Raw genomic sequence first — 27,109 nt, forward strand, 5'->3', positions numbered from 1 at the left:
GCTGAATGACATAACGGTTAAGAATCGTTATCCGCTTCCCCTTATGTCATCAGCCTTCGAGATTCTGCAGGGAGCCAGGTGCTTTACTAAGTTGGACCTTCGTAACGCTTACCATCTCGTGCGCATCAGAGAGGGGGACGAGTGGAAAACGGCGTTTAACACTCCGTTAGGGCATTTTGAGTACCGGGTTCTGCCGTTCGGTCTCGCCAATGCGCCAGCTGTTTTTCAGGCATTAGTTAATGATGTTCTGAGAGACATGCTGAACATTTTTGTTTTTGTCTATCTTGACGATATCCTGATTTTTCTCCGTCACTCGAGATTCATGTTCAGCACGTTCGCGTGTTCTACAGCCTTTTAGAGAATTGTCTCTACGTAAAGGCTGAAGTGCTCTTTTCATGTCTCCTCCGTTACTTTTCTCGGTTCCGTTATTTCCGCTGAAGGCATTCAGATGGATTCCGCTAGGTCAAGCTGTCAGTGATTGGCCCGTTCCAAGGTCACGTGTCGAGTTGCAGCGCTTTTTAGGTTTCGCTAATTTCTATCGGCGTTTCATTCGTAATTTCGGTCAAGTTGCTGCCCCTCTCACAGCTCTTACTTCTGTCAAGACGTGTTTTAAGTGGTCGGTTCCGCCCAGGGAGGCACGATCTTCTAAAGAACGTTTTAACGTCCGCTCCTATCCTCGTTACTCTGACGTCACTAGACAATTCATTGTCGAGGTTGGCGCTTCAGAGGTAGGCGTGGGAGCCATTCTATCCCAGCGCTTCCAGTCTGACGATAAGGTTCATCCTTGCGCTTATTTTCTCATCGCCTGTCGCCATCTGGCGCAACTATGATGTGGGTAACCGTGAACTGCTCGCCATCCGCAGCCCTAGGCGAATGGCGACAGTGGTTGGAGGGCGACCGTTCCTTTTGTCGTTTGGACAGACCATAAAGAACCTTGAGTACATCCGTTCTGCCAGCGACTTAATGCCCGTCAAGCTCGTTGGGCGTTGTTTTCGCTCGTTTCGAGTTTGTGATTTCTTACCGTCCGGGTAGCAAGAACACCAAGCCTGATGCCTTATCCCGTCTGTTTAGTTCTTCTGTGGCTTCTACTGATCTCGAGGGATTCTTCCTTATGGGCGTGTTGTCGGGTTGACAGTCTGGGAATTGAAAGACAGGTTAAGCAAGCACTCACGCACACTGCGTCGCCGCGCGCTTGTCCCTAGTAACCTCCTTTTCGTTCCTGTTTCCACTCGTCTGGCTGTTCTTCAGTGGGCTCACTCTGCCAAGTTAGCTGGTCATCCCGGTGTTCGAGGCACTCTTGCGTCTATTAGCCAGCGCTTTTGGTGGCCGACTCAGGAGCGTGACACGCGCCGTTTCGTGCTGCGTGTTCAGACTGCGCGCAGAAGAAGTCTGGTGATTTTTTCTGCTTCTGCTCCTGGTCTTGCTGGGTCTCAGTCTGTTCCCTGCCATCGCATCTCTCCTGTTCTTGTTCCTGCCCTTGCTGTGTCTCAGTCTGTCCCTAGTTCTCATTTTTTTTTTAGAGTAGTACCCTAGTTTCCCTTTTTATCGTTTTCGTTACGGTCCTGAGGAGAGGAGTTGGGTTCTTTCTCGGGACGTGCTGGACCGTTTGATCTATGATTTCCTCCGTTGCCGCCAGTGTTCCTCCTCGAGAGCGCCAGGAGGCGCTCGGTGAGTGGGGGTACTGTCATGTTTTCTCTTATATCATCTTGTCATTTTGCTTTTCCTTCTGTTCGTTTCCCCCTGCTGGTCTTATTAGGTTCGTTCCCTTTTTCTATCCCTCTCTCTCCCCCTCCTCTCTCTCCTCTCTCTATCGTTCCTGCTCCCAGCTGTTCCTATTCCCCTAATCATCATTTAGTCTTCCCACACCTGTTCCCAATCCTTTCCCCTGATTAGAGTCCCTATTTATTCCTTTGTGTTCCGTTCCTGTCCCGTCGGTTCCTTGTTTTGTATTCACCATGCTGTGATTGTGTTTCGCCCTGTCCTGTCGTGTTTTTTTGCCTTCATCAGATGCTGCGTGTGAGCAGGTGTCTCTGTCTACTACGGCCTGCGCCTACCCGAAGCGACCTGCAGTCTGTGGCCGCTTCTCTTGTTATTCCCCTCTACAGACTAGAGGATTTCTGTTACTCCCTGTTTGGATTTGAATAAACTCTGTTTCTGTTAAGTCGCTTTTGGGTCCTCTATCACCTGCATGACACAAACATGCCTGTTTATCAGGGATATGATTAGACACAAGATCGATATAAAAGTTAGTGCTTCAACAATCAATTTCTTTGAGACTGTGGTCCCAGCTTTCTTCAGGTCATTGACCAGGTCCTGCCATGTAGTTCTGGGCTGATCCCTCACCTTCCTCATGATCATTGATGCCCCACGAGGTGAGATGTTGCATGGAGCCCCAGACCGAGGGTGATTGTCCGTCCTCATCTTGAACTTCTTCCATTTTCTAATAATTGCGCCAACAGTTGTTGCGCCAACAGTTGTTCTCACCAAGCTGCTTGCCTATTGTCCTGTAGCCCATCCCAGCCTTGTGCAGGTCTACAATTTTATCCCTGATGTCCTTACACAGCTCTCTGGTCTTGGCCATTGTGGAGAGGTTGGAGTCTGTTTGATTGAGTGTGTGGAGAGGTGTCTTTCAAACAGGTGTAGTTAATACAGGTAATGAGTGGAGAACAGGAGGGCTTCTTAAAGAAAAACTAAAAGGTCTGTAAGAGCCGGAATTCTTACTGGTTGGTTGGTGATCAAATACTTATGTCATGCAATAAAATGCAAATTAATTACTTAAAAATCATACAATTGATTTTCCCGATTTTTTAAAGATTCCGTCTCTCACAGTTGAAGTGTACCTATGATAAAAATTACAGACCTCTACATGCTTTGTAAGTAGAAAAACCTGCAAAATCGGCAGTGTATCAAATACCTGTTCTCCCGACTGTATAAGAGCAGGATATATACAGTAGGCCTATGAACAGCTATTTTCACTTAAAGGTCAAATGCAGCCATTTTTATCTCAATATCGTATGATTTTTGGATAACAATTTAAGTACGTTACTGTGATTATGTTTGAAGCAACATCTCAAGACATCAGTCAGGAAGTTAAAGCATGGTCCCAAATGGGTCTTCCAAATGGACAATGTCCCTAAGCATACTTCCAAAGTTGTGGCAAAATGGCTTAAGGACAACAAAGTCAAGGTATTAGAGTGGCCATCACAAAGCCCTGACCTCAAGCCTATAGAAAATTTGAGGGCAGAACTGAAAAAGCGTGTGCGAGCAAGGAGGCCTACATACCCAACTCAATTACACCAGCTCTGTCAGGAGGAATGGGCCAAATACTAATTGAGTGTATGCAAACTTCTGACCCACTGGGAATGTGATGAAAGAAATAAAAGCTGAAATAAATAATTCTCTCTACTTCTAACATTTCACATTCTTGAAATAAAGTGGTGATTCGAACTCACAGGGAATCTTTTACTATGATTAAATGTCAGGAATTGTGAAAAACTGAGTTTAAATGTATTTGGTTAAGGTGTATGTAAAATTCAGACTTCAACTGTATATTTCTGTTTGATGTACAGTGGGGCAAAAAAGTATTTAGTCAGCCACCAATTGTGCAAGTTATACCACTTAAAAAAGATGAGAGAGGCCTGTAATTTTCAACATAGGTACACTTCAACTATGACAGACAAAATCAGAAGAAAAAAAAATCCAGAAAATCACATTGTAGGATTTTTATGAATTTATTTGCAAATCATGGTGGAAAATAAGTATTTGGTCAATAACAAAAGTTTCTCAATACTTTGTTATATACCCTTTGTGGGCAATGACAGAGGTCAAACGTTTTCTGTAAGTCTTCACAAGGTTTTCACACACCCAGCCACATTTCATCTTCAATGCCCTTGCTGATGGAAAGAGGTTTTCACTCAAAATCTCACGATACATGGCCCCATTCATTCTTTCCTTTACACGGATCAGTCATCCTGGTCCCTTTGCAGAAAAACAGCCCCAAAGCATGATGTTTCCACCTCCATGCTTCACAGTAGGTATGGTGTTCTTTGGATGCAACTCCGCATTCTTTGTCCTCCAAACACGACGAGTTGAGTTTTTACCAGAAAGTTATATTTTGGTATCATCTGACCATATGACATTCTCCCAAACTTCTTCTGGATCATCCAAATGCTCTCTAGCAAACTTCAGACGGGCCTGGACATGTACTGGCTTAAGCAGGGGGACACGTCTGGCACTGCAGGATTTGAGTCCCTGGCGGCGTAGTGTGTTACTGATGGTAGACTTTGTTACTTTGGTCCCAGCTCTCTGCAGGTCATTCACTAGGTCCCCCCGTGTGGTTCTTGGATTTTTGCTCGCCGTCCTTGTTATCATTTTGACCCCACGGGGTGAGATCTTGCGTGGAGGCCCAGATCGAGGGAGATTATCAGTGGTCTTCTATGTCTTCCATTGCCTAATAATTGCTCCCACAGTTGATTTCTTCAAACCAAGCTGCTTACCTATTGCAGATTCAGTCTTCCTAGCCTGGTGAAGGTCTACAATTTTGTTTCTGGTGTCCTTTGACAGCTCTTTGGTCTTGGCCATAGTGGAGTTTGGGGTGTGACTGTTTGAGGTTGTGGACAGGTATATTTTATACTGATAACAAGTTCAAACAGGTGCCATTAATACAGGTAACGAGTGGAGGACACAGGAGCCTCTTAAAGAAGAAGTTACAGAAGAAGTTACAGGTCTGTGAGAGCCAGTAATCTTGCTTGTGTGTAAGTGACCAAATACTTATTTTCGACCATCATTTGCAAATAAATTCATTAAAAATCCTACAATGTGATTTTCTGGATTTTTTCCCTCATTTTGTCTGTCATAGTTGAAGTCTACCTATGATGAACATTATAGGCCTCTCATATTTTTAAGTGGGAGAACTTGCACAATTGGTGGCTGACTAAATACTTTTTTGCCCCACTGTATGTCTAAACTTTGTCTCTTAACCTGTTGTATCGTTCGTCGTCCTTGTCTGAGGAGTATGAAGGATCGGAGGACCAATGTGCAGCATGGTACGTGTTCATGATGAATTTATTAAACACAGAACACTAAAACAAAAATGACAAAGAGAATGACACGAAACGAAACCGTCCTGTCTGGTGACATACACAAAGACAGAAAACAATCACCCACCAAACACAGGTGGGAAAAGGCTACCAAAGTATGATCCTCAATCAGAGACAACTAACGACACCTGCCTCTGATTGAGAACCATATCAGGCCAAACGCAAAACACAACATAGAAAAACGAACATAGACAACCCATCCCAACTCACGCCCTGACCAACCTAAAACAAAGACATAACAAAAGAACTAAGGTCAGAACGTGACTCCTGTTTCTCATGGTCAGCTCCATTGAAACAAGTCTAAATGTTTTTGTTCCACTTGGCTGTAATTGAAAGTTCTTCAGTCTGTCCAAAGATCATCAGATACCTCCTCGTGGGAATCCAAGATATCTCGCTTGACTGTTTAATCCAATCTCTTTCAGTAGAGTCTATTCATATCTGATTCTAACAGTGATGGCCTGTGACCGGTTTGACTCTATTTGTAAGCCCTTGCAGTACCACACCATTAAGACCCCTAATAAAGTCAACCTGTTGTTGGCGGTGGTATATATCGTCCAAATTCATAGAAGCAAAAGGACTGACCATCCATGATATCAAAATCATAGTTTTAACCATGTTTTGAGGCTATACAGTGTTTGTTTTCAGTTATATTGTTTATAAACAATGGAGTGAAACAAGCTTATATTTTGGGTTCTTATGGGGTAAGACAGTTGACTCAGCCCATGAGGCATTCATAAGTTACATTTTTCAAGAATCAATGGGTGTATATGATTCTTTTAAAAGTTTGAAAATGTAAGATTGCCCATTTAAGTGAACCAAAATAATTGGAATAGAGTCAAACAAACACAAACACCTCCCTGATCTCAAACGAAGTGATACAAATACATCCTTAATTAATGCCATTGGGTGACATCTCTCGAAGACATTGCTTTAATTTGGAAAATACTAAAAATACTCATGTCAATTATGATATGGTGAAGGTATAAAAAAGGCTCAAATGTATCACGCCAGCCAACATCTTACTTGGAAGACTGTTCATTTTAGAATGTTCTCATCTTCATCAAATTCATTCACACCAACTCTAGTGTATTAACCTGATGGTAACTATTTTGACATTTGCACATTTTCTAAACGTTTATTTTAGTACTGCATTTTATTATATGTAAAATGATGTCTGATAACTTCTGATTATAATTGTCTTTTCCTCAGGAAATATGAACCAAACTGTGTTGCATAGCACTGTATTTTCACTGCGTATGGACCTCCAGGCCCACTCAACTACGCAGCTTTTTTCTTCACATTTTTGCTTTTCTTCATTACAATATTTGCCAACATCAGTCTCATGCTTGTCATCTACTTAGAATCACACTTACACAAGCCCATGTACATATTTCTCTTCAACTTGGCGGTGAATGGACTGATTGGGTGTTTATCCGTCTGTCCGAAGATCATGGACAATCTTGTTAATGACATAAAGGACATCTCTCACAAAGGTTGTTTATTGCAGGTGTTTTTCAGCAGTGTATATGCAACGTGTGCTTACGTTATTCTAGCAGTGATGGCATATGACAGGTATGTCTCAATTTGTAAGCCATTGCAATATCATAGCATTATGACCCCTTCTAAAGTGAAGATGTTGGTAGCATTGGTATATTTTATTCCCATAACTATGCTTGCTTTTCAAATATTTATCACTTCTAGGCTCCCTGTGTGCAGCTACAATATCAACAAGCTTTTTTGTGATAACCTATCAGTTGTTAAACTCTCTTGTGTTGAAAGTGCACTGAGTAACCTGTATGGTATATGTATGATAGCAAGTCTAGTGGTTTCACCTTTTGTGTTAGTTGTGCTCTCATACATCAAAATATTACTTGTTTGCTTGAAAGTCTCAAAGGAGTCACGAACTAAGGCTTTTAATACATGTGCTCCCCACTTGATCACTTTCATCAACTTCTCAACAGCCATCATTTTTCTGTTATTTACAACAGGCACAGCACAGTTAGCAAGGAGGTTAATGTATTAATAGCAGTACAGTCCATTCTTTTCCCACCACTGGTACACCCTATCATATATGGTATTAGGACCAAGGAGATCAGAACATGTATTACAAAAATTATAAGATCAAGAATCTTTTCTAACTCTCTTGATTTTCCTCATGTAAAATCTGAACGTAAACTGGTACCAATTATGACTTTAGATGGTACAGCAGCAGGGCAAGGGTTGCCGGTTTGAATCCCAGGTATCACAAGAACTGGATGTTTTTATCATCAACCTAATCTCTTGTTTCTCCTTTTTATTGCATTTTTTTTGTGAATTATTATGCATTTTGTTAAGCCTATTTTACTATAGGAAAGTCAAATAAGGGATGGTGCTGTGTCGCTGATCCTTCCACTTTAGCATGTCAGTGGGCATGTATGTGTGTTTCAGGGGGGTTGGAGAAAGAGAAAAAGGATGTAAGGATGCAATAAGTTCTGTTTCCACAAATGGGCAGTAAAGTATTCTTCCAGACATGACGGATCTAGTAGATCCTTTTGATATTTTGAAGAAATGTGAATTAGAAAGTAAAATAAACAAATAATTTCCGGTAAAAAAAAGGGATGTATGCATTTTCTTGATCAAATAGTTTATTAATTTCGTCATCCTAAAATAAATACAACTATTTTTGCATCAGTTATTGTTCATGTAATTGTAAATAATTAAAATGCATTTTTAAATAGCTTCATGTAAAATGAGGAAGTTCAGCCCAATTCCCCACTCAAATACACTTAATCTAAAGACACCTCAGTTTGTGTTACAAACATAGATGTCAGCGTATCTGTCACAATAGGATGTCGGTGAGAGTACGGGCAGCGCCATTGAGGCCATCTACATTTTGAAGTTGTCAATTTTCTTCTTCTACTACTTCTATGAGTTGGCAAACAATCTGAAAGGTTGCATAATGCCACTCGGAGAGTGTTGTTTGAACAGGTGTAAAGTTGGTGATTTACTGCCACCTGCAGTTTGCCCACAAGTATGATTCATTGGCTGATCCCTCATGGTGACCTTCATGGAATTATGTGATCCTTCCTTAACCCATATGAAGTCCCACCCAGTTACTACTCTAGTGAATTTTGGCCACACGAGTTCTCTATCTCTATGCTTTCAAACTTTTTATACCGGCCACTGAGCTAAAGATTGTCCAGCCCATCTGGCATTTGCCCTAACTGCCTGGCCAGTCTGTTTCTGCCTAATTCTTCAAGATATGCACACACTGTAATTTAAGCACAGGTGTTGTTTCACACCAATATTCCATGATAATGTCCCTGAGAGGAAAAGTTTGTGGGGTGTGTCAGTGTTAACATGGAGAACACCTCTGGTACAGTGTAACATTCTAAGTGAACCACAGTGTGATTCTACTTCATCTGAAATTGATTGAATTACTGCCTTTGTGCTGAATATGAAGATGATATGGCAAGAGACATGTAAAGGTTAAATACAATGCAACCTGATGCAAACATTTAATAGTCTTTGAGCAACTGTGAAAGTCCATTGCCATGTGTAGGGTCAGTGATTACAACTATAAGCAAATAGCCACTAAATTCAATGGCACAATGAAGCAATCATGAAGATTCAAATTTCAGGGTTCAGATCTAGTATGTTTTTACAAGCATGTCTTATTTTGGCCAGCCTCTCACCATATATAATAGGATTGAAAATTGGTGGGCATATTATAAAATAGTGAAGCATAGGTGGTACACATGTCTCGAGTGCAAACAGTGAGGAGGACATAGGAAAGCTAATTCCCCTGTTTTGGGAAAAGTTCATCATTCAATTCTAACTTAAATAGGCTTGTTTATGATCATTATATTGATTGGGCCTTACTGTGCCAAATATGAAGTGCTTAGTATTGTGTATGGACGGATGCTTTGATCAAGGGAGTATGCATAGAATTCTAACTTGAAAAATACATTTGGATCTTCGCAATTTTTTGCCTCAATCGTGCAGTTATGTCAATGGGAAAAATGAACATTCAGGCCTATGAGAGAGGAAGGCAGTGTTTTATGGTGGCTTGATGTTTGAGTAAATCTCCCCAAAGACAAACATGACTTTTTATCAGTCAGAGGATTAGACACAAGATCAATGTTAAAGTTAATGCTTCAACAATAGGTGGAAATGAACTTGAATCAGTAGTAGGCCTAAGATAACAATTATCCACATAACTGGCATTGTCTTCTTAAGTGAAATATAAGTACAGGATATATACAGTAGGCCTAAAACATCTATTTTCACTTTAGAACAAATTCTTATTTACAATGACGGCCTACACCGGCCAAACCCGGACGATGCTGTGCCAAATGTGCACTTCCCTATGGGACTCCCAATCACAGCCGGTTGTGATACAGCCTGGATTCGAACCAGGGAGTCTGTAGTTGTAACGGCATTCAGAGGTGGAAGATGGATCGGACCAAAGCGCAGCGTAATAAGTGTTCATGATGATTTATTCAAAACGAACTGAACACAAAAATACAAAACAATAAACGATGTGAACAACAACAAAAAAACGAAACAGTACCGTGTGGCCCAAACACTCACACGGAAACAAACACCCACAAACCAAAAGTGAAACCCAGGCTACCTAAGTATGATTCTCAATCAGAGACAAGTAACGACACCTGCCTCTGATTGAGAACCATACTTTGATTTGATTTGATTTGATTTTTACTAGGCCGAACACAAAAACCAACATAGAAAAACAAACAGACTGCCCACCCCAACTCACGCTATGACCACACTAAAACAAAGAATAAAATAACAGAACTATGGTCAGAACGTGACAGTACCCCCCCCCCCCCTCCAAAGGTGCGGACTCCGGCTGCAATACCTGAACCTATAGGGGAGGGTCTGGGTGGGCGTCTGTCAGCGGTGGCGGCTCTGGCGTGGGACGTGGACCCCGCTTCACCACAGTTTTTGTCCGCCTCCTCAACCACCCCCGTGGCCTCTTACGAGCGGCGACCCTCGCCGCCGACCTCCGACTGGGGACCCTAGCCATGGGTCCCGAATGGACGGAGGATTCCGGCAACGCCGGACAGGTGGGAGACTCCGGCAGCGCCGGACAGGCGGGAAACGCTGGACAGGCGGGAGACTCCGGCAGCTCCGGAGTGAAGGACGGCTCTGGCAGCTCCTGGCTGGCTGACGGCTCTGGCAGCTCCTGGCTGGCTGACGGCTCGGGAAGCTCCTGGCTGGCTGACGGCTCTGGAGGCTCCTGGCTGGCTGACAGCTCTGGCGGCTCCTGGCAAGCCGATGGCTCAGGACAGACTGGCGGCTCTGGCGGCTCAGGACAGACTGGCGGCTCTGGCGACTCAGGACAGACTGGTGGCTCTGGTGGCTCAGGACAGACTTGTGACTCTGGCGGCTCAGGACAGACAGGAGGCTCTGGCGGCTCAGGACAGACGGGAGACTCTGAAAGTGCTGAGCAGGAGGAAGGCTCTGGAAGCTCTGGACAGGCGGGAGCACCTGTAGGGAGAAGACGGAGAGACAGCCTGGTGCGGGGGGCTGCCACTGGAAGGCTGGTGCCTGGAGGTGGCACCGGATAGACCGGACCGTGCAGGCGCACTGGAGCTCTTGAGCACCGAGCCTGCCCAACCTTACCTGGTTGAATGCTCCCCGTAGCCAGGCCAGTGCTGGCGAACCAGGGACACCATGCGTAATATTGGTGCCATGTACGCCGGCCCGAGGAGACGCACTGGAGACCAGATGCATAGAGCCGGCTTCATGGCACCTGGCTCGATGCCCACTCGAGCCCGGCCGATAAGAGGAGCTGGAATGTACCGCACCGGGCTATGCACATGCATCGGGGACACCATGCGCTCCACCGCATAACACGGTGCCTGCCCGGTCCCTCTCGCTCTCCGGTAAGCACGGAGAGTTGGCGCAGGGCTCCTACCTGCCTTAGCCACACTCCCCGTGTGCTTCCCCCCCAAGACATTTTTGGGGCTGCCTCTCGGGCTTCCTTGCTAGCCGTGTTCCCTCCTATTGCTGGCTCCTCTCCTGAGCTACCCCTCAGGCCTGAGCTACCCCTCCGTCATGAGCTACCCTTCAGTCCTGAGCTATCCCTCAGTCCTGAACTACCTCAGTCCCGAGCTGCCCCTCAGTCCAGTGGGGTCCCTTGTTAGGGTTCCTAGGCCAAGGTCGGCGGCGAGGGTCGCCACTCAAAGGACGCTAAGGAGGTGGACAAAGACAATGATGGAGTGGGGTCCACGTCCAGCACCAGAGCCGCCACCGCGGACAGATGCCCACCCAGACCCTCCCCTATAGGTTCAGGTTTTGCGGCCGGAGTCCGCACCTTGGGAGGGGGGTACTGTCATATTCTGACCCTATTATTTGTGTTATTTGGATTGGTCAGGACGTGAGTTGGGTGGGCATTCCATGTTTTGTGTTTCTAGGTTTGTTTTCTGTGTTCGGCTTAGTATGGTTCTCAATCAGAGGCAGGTGTCGTTAGTTGTCTCTGAAACCCAGGCTACCTAAGTATGATTCTCAATCACTGTTTGTTTGTGGGTGATTGTTTCCGTGGCTGTGCTTTTCACCACATGGTACTGTTTTCGGTTTTCGGTTTTCACATTTGTTGTTTTTGTAAATTGAAGTGTTCATTTTTGTCTTCATTAAATACATTATGGACACTTACCACGCTGCATCTTGGTCCGATCCTTGCGACACTCTTCAGACGAAGAGGAGGAAAACCCTTACAACATGCCACAATATCACATCTTAGATCCGTATATCCCAGGCATATTATCTGGGTTTCTCATAACCGGGATACAACTTGTTTCGGGTAATTATAAACAGCATATGTCTATATGGATCAACTCAAAAACAGAATACTTGCGTATCCCGATTAATATTGGGATAATAGTGCTCAAGTAAGCATGGTAATTGTTACAGGCTTTGGTTTTTGATTTCGATGTTGGTTTTTGGGTGTGGATGTGCACTGATTGGAGTCGTCCTTGTTGGCCAGGATGTGTTGCACCTGTCTCCTCATTAGTTTCACCTGTGCTGGCAGAGCCAATGCTCCTAGTGGTGTGAGAGATGTTGGAAGAGCTAGACCGATGTTTAACTCTCTCTTTAAGCTTGGGGTAAACAAAGCCTTTATCGTGTCTTTTTTGTTTGGTTTGCTCCATGTTTACTTTCACTCCCTAACCTAAAGGCGGTGTGGGTTTTCTTTTAGTTTGTCTTCTGTTTCAGGGGGGTTGGAGAAAGAGAAAAAGGATGTAAGGATCTAATAAATTCTGTTTCTACAAATCAGACGAAAAGGAACAATGCTATTCATTGACTACAAATCAGCGTTCAACACCATATTGCCCTCAAAGCTCATCACTAAGCTAAGGACCCTGGGACGAAACACCTATGCAACTGGATCCTGGACTTCCTGATGGGCCGCCTGGACTTCCTGACGGGCCACCCCCAGGTAGTAAGGGTAGGTAACAACACATCCGACACTCTGATCCTCAACACAGGGACCCCACAGGGGTGCGTGCTCAGGCACCTCCTGTACTCCCTGTTCACTCATGACTGGTCAGGAACGACTCCAACACCATCATTAAGTTTGCTGATGACACAGCAGTGGTAGGCCTGATCACTGACAACAATGAGACAGTCTATAGGGAGGAGGTCAGAGACCTGCCGCCAGGACAACAACCTCTCCCTCAACGTGATCAAGACAAAGGAGATGATTGTGGACAACAAGAAAAGGAGGACCGAGCATGCCCCCATTCTCATCGACAGGGCTGTAGTGGAGATGGTTGAGAGCTTCAGGTTCCTAGGTGTCCACATCACCAACAAACAAACATGGTCCAAGCATACCAAGACAGTCATGAAGAAGGCACGACAAAACCTATTCCCCCTCAGGAGACTGAAAAGATTTGCACGGGTTCTCAGATCCTCAAAAGGTTCTACAGCTGCACCATCGAGAGCATCCTGACTGGTTGCATCACTGCCTGGTATGGCCACTGCTCGGCCTCAGACCGCAAGGCACTACAGAGGGTAGTGTGTGTGGCCCAGTACATCACTGGGGCTAAGCTTCCTGCCATCCAGGACATCTATACCAGGCGGTGTCAGAGGAAATTTTCAAAGACTTCAGCCACCCTAGTCATGGACTGTTCTCTCTGCTACCGCACGGCAAGTGGTTCCGGAGCGCCAAGTCTAGGTTCAAAAGGCTTCTTCACTGCTTCTACCTCCAAGCCATAATACTCCTGAACTGCTAATCAAAGGGCTACCCAGACCTCTCTTGTACGCTGCTGCTACTCTCTGTTTATTATCTATGCATAATCACTTTAACTATGTATGTACATTTTACCTCGACTAACCAGTGCCCCCGCACATTGACTCTGTACCGGTACCCACAGTATATATCCTCGCTATTGTTACTTTACTGCTTTTACTGTTTAATTATTTGTTACTTTAAAAAAATATTTTTTACTTATCGCTTATTTTTCTTAACTTCTTAAATCATTGTTGGTTAAGGGCTTACAAGTGAGCATTTCACTGTAAGGTCTACACCTGTTGTATTCGGCAGATGTGACAAGTGTAATTTGATTTGTTTTGAGATACAAACATGCCTGTTTATCAGGGATATGATTAGACACAAGATCGATATAAAAGTTAGTGCTTCAACAATCCAGGGGAAATTAACTTTAATAAGTAGTCCTCCTAAGATAACAATTCATCAAGAGTGGAAATGTCTTATTAAGTCATATACAGTGGGGAGAACAAGTATTTGATACACTGCCGATTTTGGCCACCGATTTTCTACTTACAAAGCATGTAGAGGTCTGTCATTTTTATCATAGATAAATTATCATAGCTGAAAGTCCGTATTGCCCAGCGACAGGCCCGAAACCTGAAGGATCTGGAGAAGGTCTGAATGGAGGAGTGGGCCAAAATCCCTGCTGCAGTGTGTGCAAACCTGGTCAAGAACTACAGGAAACGTATGATCTCTGTAATTGTAAACAAAGGTTTCTGTACCAAATATTAAGTTATGCTTTTCTGATGTATCAAATACGTATGTCATGCAATACAATGCTAATTAATTACTTAAAAATCATACAATTGATTTTCTCAATTTTTGTTTTAGATTCCGTCTCTCACAGTTGAAGTGTACCTATGATAGAAATTACAGACCTCTACATGCTTTGTAAGTAGAAAAACCTGCAAAATCGGTAGTGTATCAAATACCTGTTCTCCCGACTGTATAAGAGCAGGATATATACAGTAGGCCTATGAACAGCTATTTTCACTTAAAGGTCAAATGCAGCCATTTTTATCTTCAATATCGTATGATTTTTGGATAACAATTTAAGTACGTTACTGTGATTATGTTTGACCACCTAATTTGAAAACAAACAAAAATTGCTTCTTAGCAAGTGGGCAATTTCTCCATAAAGAATTTTACTTGGACTGTCTGGGTGTGGTCTGAATGGGGAGAGGAAAACTGAAAACTAGCTGTTACTGGCAGAGAGATTTGGAACCCTTTTTAAAATGATTCGTCTATTTTCTAATTTTTTGCCTGGTGTTGTCAGCAGATGGAATAAAACTCCATCCCACCAAAATAGCCTGTAGGCCAAAACTCCATCCAACCAAAACTGGCTAAAATTTTAGGCAGTCTTTAAAAAATTGCTTTTACACTAAAAGGGCATTTTCATCATTTTTACAATTTCACAGCATTATTCCAACCTCATAGTGTGGGAATAAACACTGAATGTACTAAACATTAGTAACACTTGCTCTTTCCATGACATACACTGTCATGTTTTGTCTTATATTGTCTTGTCATTATGCTTTCCCTTCTGTTCGTTTCCCCCTGCTGGTCTTATTAGGTTCGTTCCCTTTTTCTATCCCTCTCTCTCTCCCTCCCTCTCTCTCCTCTCTCTATCGTTCCGTTCCTGCTCCCAGCTGTTCCTCATTCTCCTACTCACTCATTTAGTCTTTCCACACCTGTTCCCTATCTTGTCCTCTGATTAGAGTCCCTATTTCTCCCCTTGTTTTCCGTTTCTGTCCTGTCGGATCCTTGTATATTGTTCGCCGTGCTGTGTCTTTGTCTCGCCCTGTCGTGTCTTGTTTCCCTCAGATGCTGCGTGTGAGCAGGTGTCTGAGTCTGCTACGGTCGGTGCCTTCCCAAGGCAACCTACAGTTTATGGTCGAGTCTCCAGTCTGTCCTCGTCACTACGAGTGGAATTAGTTTTTTATGTTTTGTTTTCTGCTCCGATTTGTCTAGGAGTATTGCCTATTTCCTTTACTGGAATAAAGACTCTGTTTTCGCCAAGTCGCTTTTGGGTCCTCATTCACCTGCATAACATACACTGAGTTTACAAAGCATGACAGACTGACCAGGTGAAAGATCCCTTATTGATGTCACTTGTTAAATTCACTTCAATCAGTTTAGATGAAGGGGAGGAGACAGGTTAAAGGATTTTTAAGCCTCGAGACAATTGAGACATGGATTATATATGTGTGCCATTCAGGGGGTGAATGGGCAAGACAACATATTGAATTGCCTTTGAACAGTGTATGGTACTACCAGCTCTCATAGTCTCACGTCAGAACAAGACATTCATCCATGTTTCTCAAATTTCAAAGTTGTTCCAAATGTTAAATTCCGAAGTGTTTAAGGTCAAGTTAAGGCATTAACTCCGGTGTCCACGTCATTTAACACAAGTGCATCACTCCAATGCATTTAACTTAGGGCAGCAAGTTTCATCACATACATTATAGGGTTCACCAAATGAGGCACAACTAAGAACTCCACCGCCATGATATTCCTCAGGGCCAGCAGGCTGGTGTTGCTGCCATAGCGAGCAAACATCACATCGAAGGTGACGGATATATTGAAGTTAGTCAGGGTGATCAGATGAGGCAGACAGGTCTGTATTAAATTTTTCCTCTTCTCCCTGAAACGCAAAGACGCTTTGATGATGTCCACATAGGAAATCAGCATTATTGTTTGAGAGACGTGAGAAAAGGTGAGAATGAAGCAATAGAGGTTGTTCAGAGTGGTGTCAACACATGACAGTTTCAAGAACTCCTAGTTTAAGCAGTAGAATTTATCGATGTAGAAGCCACAGGGGGCAACCTAGCTGTTAGTCCCATCTCAATGCTACTTTCTGGCAATGAGAAAAGCCACGTCCGATAAAGCAGTGTCCACACTTTGAGTTGTCATGATATTGTATTGTAATGGCTTACAGATGGCCAACACCTGTCATATGCCTGTCATATGCCATCACTGTCAAGCTGTTGAATTCACAGAAAGCATAGGAGTAGATGACAAATATCTGGGTATTGCACTCAATGTACATTATCACATGATGGTCAAATAAGGTTATAAAGTATTTTTGTAGATCTGTTTGTTTGTCTGTGTCTCGTTCAGTCCGTGCTGCACAAACACTAGTGTTATTATATTCAAATGTCAGTTGAACATTATTTTGATTGCAGGACAACCCAAAACCACCAGCAACAGCACCCACCTACAGTAGAGTACAGTACTCAACATGAATCACATTCTGCATCAAACATTACATTTCACAAATCATTAAACTCAAAGTTAGGGAGGAACCTTAAAAATATTCAACTGAATGCGTTATTAATCAAAACAAAGTAACTAATTTCCAAGTCTTCAAAGTACGTTCCCCTTGAAAATAATCAATGATCATTCATATGGTTGATAAATGGTCAACACAGAGTACGGAAGCGGACAATGGGGCGGACTAAGACTATGGTGAAGTGGGGGCCACGTCCAGCACCAGAGCCGCCACCGCGGACAGATGCCCACCCAGACCCTCCCCAATAGGTTCAGGTTTTGCGGCCGGAGTCCGCACCTTGTGGAGGGGGTACTGTCACACCCTGACCATAGTTTGCTTTGTATGTTTCTATGTTTTGTTTGGTCAGGGTGTGATCTGAGTGGGCATTCTATGTTACATGTCTAGTTTGTCTATTTCTATGTTTGGCCTGATATGGTTCTCAATCAGAGGCAGGTGTTAGTCATTGTCTCTGATTGGGAACCATATTTAGGTAGCCTGTTTGGTGTTGGGTTTTGTGGGTGACTGTTTCTGTCTCTGTGTTTGCACCAGATAGGGCTGTTTTGGTTTTCCACGTTTGTTGTTTTGTATTATGTTCATGTTTAGTTGTCTGATTAAAAAACATGAATAGAAACCACGCTGCCTTTTGGTCCGCCTCTCCTTCACCTCAAGAAAACCGTTACAGCAGTTCCAGAAGGTTTAAGAAAATATTTACCAGAGTTGCAAAAACAATCCATAACTCAGACTGGCCAATGAAAAGTCAAGATTAAGATGGGCAAAAGAACACAGACACTGGACAGAGGATTTCTGCCTAAAAGGCCAGCATCCCGGAGTCGCCTCTTCACTGTTGATGTTGAGACTTGAGACTTGTTTTGAAGGTACTATTTAATGAGGCTGCCAGTGGAGGACTTGTGAGGAATCTGTTTCTCAAACTAGAGACTGTACTCGTCCTCTTGCTCAGTTGGGAACCGGGGCCTTCCACTCCTTTTTCCATTCTGGTTAGAGTCCGTTTGCTCTGTTCTGTGAAGGGAGTAGTACACAACTTTGTACAAGATCTTCAGTTTCTTGGCAATTTCTCGCATGGAATAGCCTTCATTTCTCAGGACAAGAATAGACTGACGAGTTTCAGAAGAAAGTTCTTTGTTTCTGGCCCTTTTGAGCCTGTATTCAAACCCAAAAATTCTGATGCTCCAGATACTCAACTAGTCTAAAGAAGGCCAGTTTTATTGCTTCTTTAATCAGGACAACAGTTTTCAGCTGTGCTAACATAATTGCTAAAGGGATTTATAATGACCAATTAGCCTTTAAAAATTATAAACTTGGATTAGCTGACACAACATGCCATTGGAACACAGGAGTGATGGTTGCTGATAATGGCCCTCTGTACGCCTATGTAGATATTTCATTCAATATCAGTCGTTTCCAGCTACAATAGTCATTTACAATATTAACAATGTATACACTGTATTTCTGATCAATGTGATGTTATTTTAATGCACAAAAAAATTTGCTTTTTAAAAAACAAGAACATTTCTAAGTGACCCCAAACTTTTGAACGTTTGCGTACATCCAGACTTAATAGCCACTTATCCCCCCCCATCTCTTTCAACCATACAGTTTTTAAATTCCTCATCAATCCATGGAGCCTTAAAAGTTCTAACAGTCAGTTACATAACAGGTGCATGTTTATCAATAATTAGAAGGAGCAATTTCATAAATTCATCAAGTTCAGCATCTGGATGCTCCTTATTAATTACATAAGACCAACAAATATTTTTTAACTTCATTCTCAGAAGAGTTGCAGCAAAATCATTTGTATGATCTCTTATACACAATTGTAGGCCCAGATTTTGGAATTTCGGCTTTTCTTGGATATACCATATTGTGATCATTGCATCCAATAGGTACGGATACAGCTTTAGAACAAAGTTTTACAGTATTAGTAAGAATGTGATCAAACATGTGGATGATCTTGTTCCTGTAGTGTTTGTAAACACCTTGCTAGGTTGATGAATAACCTGAACCAGATTACAGGCACTGGTTACAGTGAGAAGCTTCCTCTTGAGTTGACAGCTTGATGAAACCAGTCAATATTCAGATCCCAAGAAAGTAGACCTATCAATACACTATCAAATATTTCACACATATTATTTAGACACTGAATGTTACTTTAGCACTTGGTGGCATATAGCAACACCCAAAATAAAAGGCTTTAGATGTGCCAGGTGAAGCTGCAACCACAACACTTCAATAACACTTGACATAAAATCTTCTCTGAGCATTACAGGGATATGGCTCTGAATGTTTATAGCAACACCGCCCCCATAAGCATTCCTGTCTCTTCTATATATGTTATATCCTTGTATTGCTACTTCTGTATCATCAAATGAATTATCTGAGTAAGTCTCCGAAATGGCTAATATATGAATGTTATCTGATGTTCGCATGAACCTTATTTCTAATGCTACATATATTAATACGGGCTATTTTCAGCCCTTTCCTGGGTAGCTTATCAGACATAGACATGATGTGGAAAATAGCAAACAAAGCAATAGAAAAACATATACATTCAGCAGTCCATTAATCCGTTGGTGTGTGTGCTGCGGGGTTGAAGCTACAAACCCATAGGCTTGTCTCTCTCATCCCATCCTTCCCAGGCTTTTCGAAGGGAGGGTGGACAATGAGCCTGTCATAGCAGATGTAAGCAATGTCCCCACGCGCTCAGGCAGCCTTCATGGCTTGGATAAGTTCTTTCCTCTTCTGGCGCACAGCTTCAGGGTAGTCCTCATTGAGGAAGATGTACGTTCCTCTCAAGTTCTTGGCTCTTTCCAGAACAGCTACCTCATCCTTGAAACACAGGATCTTGACCACTATCGGCCTAGGCCTTTCATCCGGGCCGGTGGTGGATTTTCCAGTTCTGTGGGTGCGCTCCACTTTAATTTTCCTGTGGTCCATCTTCAGTTTCTACGAGATAATTTCCCTCACTTTGTCCTCAAAATCCATCTAGGTCTCATGTGGAGATTCTGCAATTCCGTCCATAACCGTGTTGTTCCGCCTTGATTGTCCCTCGAGATTTCTCTGTCATTGTTATCATGGATTCACATACATATTGCTGTCATCTTGCCGTTCTCCTGTTTAAACTTATCAAGCTGACTCTGGGAGAATCGCAAATTGTTCTTCAAGTCTTGGAACTCTCTGGTCAGGTCGTACATTATTTTATTAGTTAACTCCACTAGTATTTGGACACAACACTTGAAGAAAATGTCTTATTGTTGTAACAACTGCTTATAGAACTCTGTTTGTTCATTTAAAAGATCCTTCACCTGTGATAGAGAGACACCACTGTCCTCAATGGTACACCCGCCGGATTTGGTCTTTGTCATGGTAGAATCATAGGTTACGCTGTTACTCATCGCAGTTCCAGACAGTGCAAGTCGCAGATAAGGGAAGACCCCCATGAAATGGAGAAAAATGAATGGCAACTTATTGCCATTTGGTGTTCCATATACACAATCGCAAATACCACTCAAATGGTCGGCAGTTCATCCAAACCATATGGAAAGTGGAACATGGCAAATGCCAAGTGTCATACCCCAAAAATCCCAAAGATGGCAACTGCGCTCCACCATAGATTTGTTTTGGTCAATTATACATATGTAATAACCGTATGAACATAGATTTGTTTTATTTTATTGAGTTTGTCCATTTGCAATATATGATCATAGGAAGTTGGCTTCCGAACCCAAAAGTCTGTGAACCATGGCCAAATGGCATAAGAAATGTCCAAATGCCATACATAAGTATTGAAAGTACCAAATCAGGATGTTACGTCCATTTGCAATATATGATCATAGGAAGTTGGTTTCCGAACCCAAAAGTCAGTGAACCATGTCCAAATGGCATAAGAAATATCCAAATGGCATTTACACTGACCAAATGATATATATATCACTATGTTAAGCCCTGAATCAACCTAGAAGGTCTATTTGTCATGTTTGATCATAGGAAGTTATAGGAAGTAAGAATTTGGTGCAATGAGAGAGAAGTGGGACTTTGAAAAATGACCAGGGGTGCCCAGTCAATGGGCATTTGCCATCACGGATTGGACATAGTTTAATATACTGCAGAAATGCCCAATTGACTGACTCATTGAACTCGGGATGGAAGAGCAGTGACAGTGGTTTGTCTCCATCGCTCGTGCAATGAGAGAGAAGTGGGATTTTTTAAATGTCCAAAATGACAAGGGGCGTCCACTATTGGATGGGCATGGGTGGGGGGTGCTCCCTACCCAGCCATGGACCCCTTGCACCCTCCTAAAGGCATTAAAAAATTTTTTTTAAATGCTCCTGGTAACCCGTTCAGATTACCAGGTGCATGGCTGTCCATTTGCAATGTCTTACAATGGGCATTTACCGTCACGAATTGGACACGGTTTAATATGCAGCAGAAATGCCCAATTGACTGGCTTGTTGAACTCGGGACGGATGAGCAGTGATTGTGGTTCCTCTCCATCGCCCGTTGGTGTTGATTTCAGCCTGTCCATTTGGTGATGGTAAATCCCTCATTAAAAATGTTGGAAATGTACTGTCCATTTGCAATGTTTTACAATGGGCATTTACCATCACGAATTAGACATGGTCTAATATACTGCAGAAATGCCCAATTGACTGGCCCGTTGAACTTGGGATGGCCGTGCAGTGGTTCCTCTCCATCGCTTGTTGGTGTTGATTTCAGCCTGTGCATTTGGTGATGGTTCATCACTGTTTAAACTTATTGCAAATGGACAAAAGTAAGCCATCAAGTTAGCATCCATCAGTCAATACGATATCATTCTGACACCAAACTGATACATACTGACACCAAACCCACTTTGTCCAACACATTTAGAAGCCAACTGTCACATATTTCAGAGCGCCTTCTGTTTAAACTAAATAAAAATCAAATCAAATGTATTTTTATAGCCCTTCGTACGTACATCAGCTGATATCTCAAAGTGCTGTACAGAAACCCAGCCTAAAACCCCAAACAGCAAGCAAAGCAGGTGTAGAAGCACGGTGGCTAGGAAAAACTCCCTAGAAAGGCCAAAACCTAGGAAGAAACCTAGAGAGGAACCAGGCTATGTGGGGTGGCCTGTCCTCTTCTGGCTGTGCCGGGTGGAGATTATAACAGAACATGGCCAAGATGTTCAAATGTTCATAAATGACCAGCATGGTCGAATAATAATAAGGCAGAACAGTTGAAACTGGAGCAGCAGCACGGCCAGGTGGACTGGGGACAGCAAGGAGTCATCATGTCAGGTAGTCCTGGGGCATGGTCCTAGGGCTCAGGTCCTCCGAGAGAGAGAAAGAAAGAGAGGAGAGAATTAGAGAACGCACACTTAGATTCACACAGGACACCGAATAGGACAGGAGAAGTACTCCAGATATAACAAACTGACCCTAGCCCCCCGACACATAAACTACTGCAGCATAAATACTGGAGGCTGAGACAGGAGGTGTCAGGAGACACTGTGGCCCCATCCGAGGACACCCCGGACAGGGCCAAACAGGAAGGATATAACCCCACCCACTTTGCCAAAGCACAGCCCCCACACCACTAGAGGGATATCTTCAACCACCAACTTACCATCCTGAGACAAGGCTGAGTATAGCCCACCAAGATCTCCGCCATGGCACAACTCAAGGGGGGACGCCAACCCAGACAGGATGACCACATCAGTGAATCAACCCACTCAGGTGACGCACCTCAACAAAACCACGCTAGCTTGATAGGCAGCTAGGCTAGCTGCTACACCAAGACAGATAGTAGTGGTCCCAGGAACTGATGCCAACCGTGTCGCGGGATCTAAACTCAAATGGTAACTATCTAGTAACTAAACTTTTTCAATAGACTTTCAAAATTTTCCAAAACAACAAACTGAGTTCCCCCTCATTCCGTGTTCAACAGGGAGTGACGCATTGTGCAGTGAGTATGGGCACGCATAAGCCACGGACAACATACACAATTGCATTTTATCGATGGCAATTTGAATGCATAGATATACTGTGACAAGATCCTGAAGCCCATTGTTGTGCCATTCATCTGCCGACATCACCTCCTGTTTCAGCATGATAATGTATGGCCCCATGCATAAGGCTGTAACGCAACAAAATGTGGAAAAAGTCAAGAGGTCTGAATACTTTCTAAATGCGCTGTACAAGTCCTGGGTGCTGAAAATGTCCCCGTTCTTCCATACTCATCAGACATGTAAACCATTGAGCATGCTTGGGGTGCTCTTGATCAACGTGTATGACAGCATGTTCCAGTTCATGCCAATATCCAGCAACTTCACACAGCCATTGAAGATGAGTGGGACAACATTCCACTGTCTGATCAACTCTATATGAAGGAGATGTGTTGCACTACATGATGCAAATGGTGTTCACACCAGATACTGACTGGCTTTCTGATTCATGCCCCTACCTTTTCTTAAGATATCTTTGACCAACAAATGCATATCTGTATTCCCAGTCATGTGAAATCCATAGATGAGGGTCAAATGAATTTATTTAAATTGACTTAAACTTAAATTGACTGAACTGTAACTTTACACAAACTGTAATTCAGTAAAATCTTTGAAATTGTTGCATGTTGCGTTTATATTTTTGTTCAGTTCATGTCCATCTTTAAATTGTCCCAGAAATGCTCATAAAGCTGGTTCATTGCTGGTTCTGAGGTTTAATCATTGTTTGAAATGTACTTTCCAACTGAGGGTTCTGACAGACACGGGGATATATTTTTAAATCATGAGAACTGCTATTTTTGCAAGCACAAGGACCTCATTCAACAAATGTAAATCGTTTTTCTATGCTGATGATTCTGATCCACTCGTGTCCCATAAGAACAAAACTTCAGTGAAAGAGATCAGAGTTATCCAAGATCAGTAAATGCCTTTCAGATAACCAACATTATCCCTAACGCTAACCCCAGATAACCAACATTATTCTACAATGTAGAACATAGTGAAAATAAAGAAAAACCCTTGAATGAGTAGGTGTGTCCAAACTTTTGACTGGTAGTGTATGTAATGTGTATCTATATAATGTTTTGATCCATGCAATAAGGTGACCATAATGGTAATATGGCTGATTCAAACTTATTATTAGTATTTGCTCCTGGACTTACAAGAGGTATAAAGACTTCTTTGTTTTCAGTTTTTTAAATTAATTTCAGAAAATGTATCGTTTTTTTTCACTTGAAAATGTAGATTAGGTTGTGTAGATAAGTGTGCGAAAATCTCGATTGAAATTTAAGGCAGCAAAATGTGAAAACTGTTTAAGGGTGCTCTCTCCCTATCCCAGTCTGCTCTCCCCACATGCTTCAAGATGGCCACCATTGTCCCTGTTCCTAAAAATGTAAAGGTAGCTGAACTAAATGACTATCGGCCCGTATCACTCACTCTTGTCATCATGAAGTGCTTTGAGAGACTAGTCAAGGATCATATCACCTCCACCTTACCTGTCACCCTAGACCCACTCCAATTTGCTTACGGCCCGGCCCGTGCATTCTGCCCTATCCAATCTGGACAAGAGGAATATCTACATATGTAAGAATGCTGTTCATTGACTATAGCTCAGCATTCAACACCATAGTAACCTCCAAGCTAATCATTAAGCTTGAAGCCCTGGGTCTGAACCCTGCCCTGTGCAATTGGGTCCTCGAGTTCCCGACGGGCCGACCCCCAGGTGGTGAAGATAGGAAACAACACTTCCACTTCGCTGATCCTCAACACTTGGGCCCCACAAGGGCTCAGTCCCCTCCTGTACTCCCTGTTCACCCATGACTGCTTGGAGATGCACGCCTCCAACTCAATCAAAATTGTAGACGACACAACAGTAGTAGGCTTGATTACCAACAACGATGAGTTAGCCTACAGCGAGGAGACGAGGCCTCTGGGAGTGTAGTGTCAAGAAAATAACCTCTCACTCAACATCAACAAAACAAAGGAGATGGTCGTGGACTTCAGGAAACAGCAGAGGGAGCACCCCCCGATCTACATTGACGGGACACCAGTGGAGAAGGTGGAACATTTTAAGTTCCTCTGCGTACACATCACCGACAAACTGAAATGGTCCAGCCACACAGACATTTTGGCGAAGAAGGCGCAACCTCAAGAGGCTGAAGAAATTTGGCCTGTCACCTAAAACCCTCACAAACCTTTATAGATGCACAATTAAGAGCATCCTGTCGGCCTGCATCCCTGCCTGGTTTGGCAACTGCACTGCCCACAACCGCAGGGCTCTCCTGAGGGTGGTGCGGTCTACACAATGTATAACCGGGGGCAAACTACCTGCCCTCCAGGGCACCTACAGCATCCCATGTCACATGAATGCCAAAAAGATCATCAAGGACAACAACCACCCAAGCCACTGCCTGTTCACCCAGCTATCATCCTGAAGGCAAAGTCGGTACAGGTGCTTCAAAGCTGGGACCGAGAGACTGAAAAACAGATTCTATCTCAAGGACATCAGACAGTTAAATAGCCATCACTAGCACAGAGAGGCTGCAGCCTACATACACAGACTTGAAATCATTGGCCACTTTAATAAACGGAACACTAGTCACTTTAATAATGTCACTTTAACAATGTTTACATATCTTGCATTACTCATCTCAGATGTGTATACTGTACTATCTACTGTATCTCAGTCTATTCCGCTCTGACATTGCTTGTCCATATATTTATATATTCTTAATTCCAGTACTTACATTTGTGTGTATTAGGCATTTGTTGTGAAATTGTTAGATGTTACTGGTTAGATATTGCTGCACTGCCGGAACTAGAAGCACAAGCATTTCACTACACCCGCAATAACATCTGATAAACACGTGTTTGTGACAAATCAAATGTGAGTTGATAAACATTCACCATTGGCACTATATGTTGAGTTTTTGACGAGCAAGTAGCAACTCGTTTTATTCTATTCACTCAGTCTATTTATTAACAAACCCAAACATCTGCCAGCAGAAAATACATTTCGCCCTAATATTGAAAAATGTAGAAAACCAGAAATGTTTTAAAACAGAGGCTTGGGGGTCACCTTAATTAATTGGTTAATTATAAAATATCAGATACCTAAAATGACAACACTCTAGGTAAAAATAAATAATAAAAGATACGATTTCTTAAATAATTTGCCAAAAATACAATGTATTTGTACAGTCTAAAGAAGTAAAAAGAAGCAGCAACACACAATTAATTATTACCAAAAAAATAACAATCAGATTATGTTTTAGGTCAAATCCTCAATACCTTTTTACAAGCCTGCCTGATATTAACCATCCTAACGCCATACATAATAGGGTTGAAAAGTGGTGGACATATTAGAAAATAAACTAATAAAATAGTGCGAAGTATAGGTGGAAGATGTGCAGTATCATATCTGCCTTGCAGAATCACAAATATACAGCCAAAGGAGAAGTTCAGCAAAGAGGCTATATGTGGTGTACAGGTGTTAAATGCTTTCTGTTTCGTCTCTTTTGAAGACTTTAAACAAATGTGTAGAATTTTTACATATGAGTATATGGTAGGAAATATAGTACAAGAAAAAGAAAGCACAGTGCCAACAAGACCCCATATGTTATTCAGTGTAGTATTTGAACAGGCAAGCTTGACGACTGAGTAGTTGTCACAATACACTCTGTCTAGAACATTACCACAAAATTGCAGTCGCAAACTCAGGGAGATAACGATGGCATTGAGGAAAAAAGAATACACCCAGGACAGCAGAATTAAGCCCAAAACTATTTTAGGTGTCATAATATTGTTATACTGTAGAGGATAACAAATACAAATGTACCTGTCATATGACATAACTGATAAATTGCAAAATTCCGTTAAACCGTATGTGTACAACACATAAATCTGGAGATAACAATAAAGAAGGGAAATATCATGTGTGTCAGACAGCAAGTAAAACATGAGAGCAGGAAACAAACCAGTGCTCCCATACAACTGATTAACAAACAAAGCACATAGAAACAGATACATGGGTTCATGAAGGCTTCTTTCAATGCAGATAACTCCAATAAGTAAAGCATTGACAAGAATGATGACAAAATATAAAACAGTTACTACAGCAAAGTAGAAATACTTCATTTGTCCGATATCACCGTATGCAGCAAGCTTGAAGACCTTAAAGTGAGTAGAGTTTTCCATGGTCCTGGTAGATGGTAAAGGTGTGTTGTCAAATTTAGATGAAAAGTAGATAATCCTCTATAGTACTGTAGCTTAAATATAAATTGAAACAATGAAATCACAAGGACCAGACAACCTAAATGGAACATTCATTGACCTGTTATTCTTACTGTGATAGATTTTCCCACATCTATACTCACCAATATAGGTGCTTTTTCATTCTCCTGATAACATAATTCATAGCCTAAATCAAACAATATTACACTTTGTATCTTGCACTCGTATTACTT

The 27,109-nt window shown here is 42.6% G+C and overlaps 1 protein-coding gene and 2 pseudogenes across 1 annotated transcript; 1 reads left to right on the plus strand and 2 right to left on the minus strand.

The window, feature by feature from the left end:
- Positions 1-5,552: 5,552 nt before the first annotated feature.
- On the plus strand, positions 5,553-7,679 carry LOC124004905 (annotated as a pseudogene).
- Positions 7,680-15,804: 8,125 nt separating this feature from the next.
- LOC124004907 lies at positions 15,805-16,423 on the minus strand (annotated as a pseudogene).
- Positions 16,424-25,848: 9,425 nt separating this feature from the next.
- Positions 25,849-26,841, minus strand: LOC124004851 (olfactory receptor 2A25-like). Its single transcript, XM_046313679.1, has one exon. It carries the CDS (start codon positions 26,838-26,840, stop codon positions 25,920-25,922), a length of 921 nt encoding a protein of 306 aa, XP_046169635.1. The 5' UTR covers position 26,841; the 3' UTR covers positions 25,849-25,919.
- Between the last annotated feature and the right edge of the window lie 268 nt (positions 26,842-27,109).

This window comes from Oncorhynchus gorbuscha, linkage group LG19 (genome assembly GCF_021184085.1).
Source record: "Oncorhynchus gorbuscha isolate QuinsamMale2020 ecotype Even-year linkage group LG19, OgorEven_v1.0, whole genome shotgun sequence".
In the NCBI taxonomy this organism is placed as follows: domain Eukaryota; kingdom Metazoa; phylum Chordata; class Actinopteri; order Salmoniformes; family Salmonidae; genus Oncorhynchus; species Oncorhynchus gorbuscha.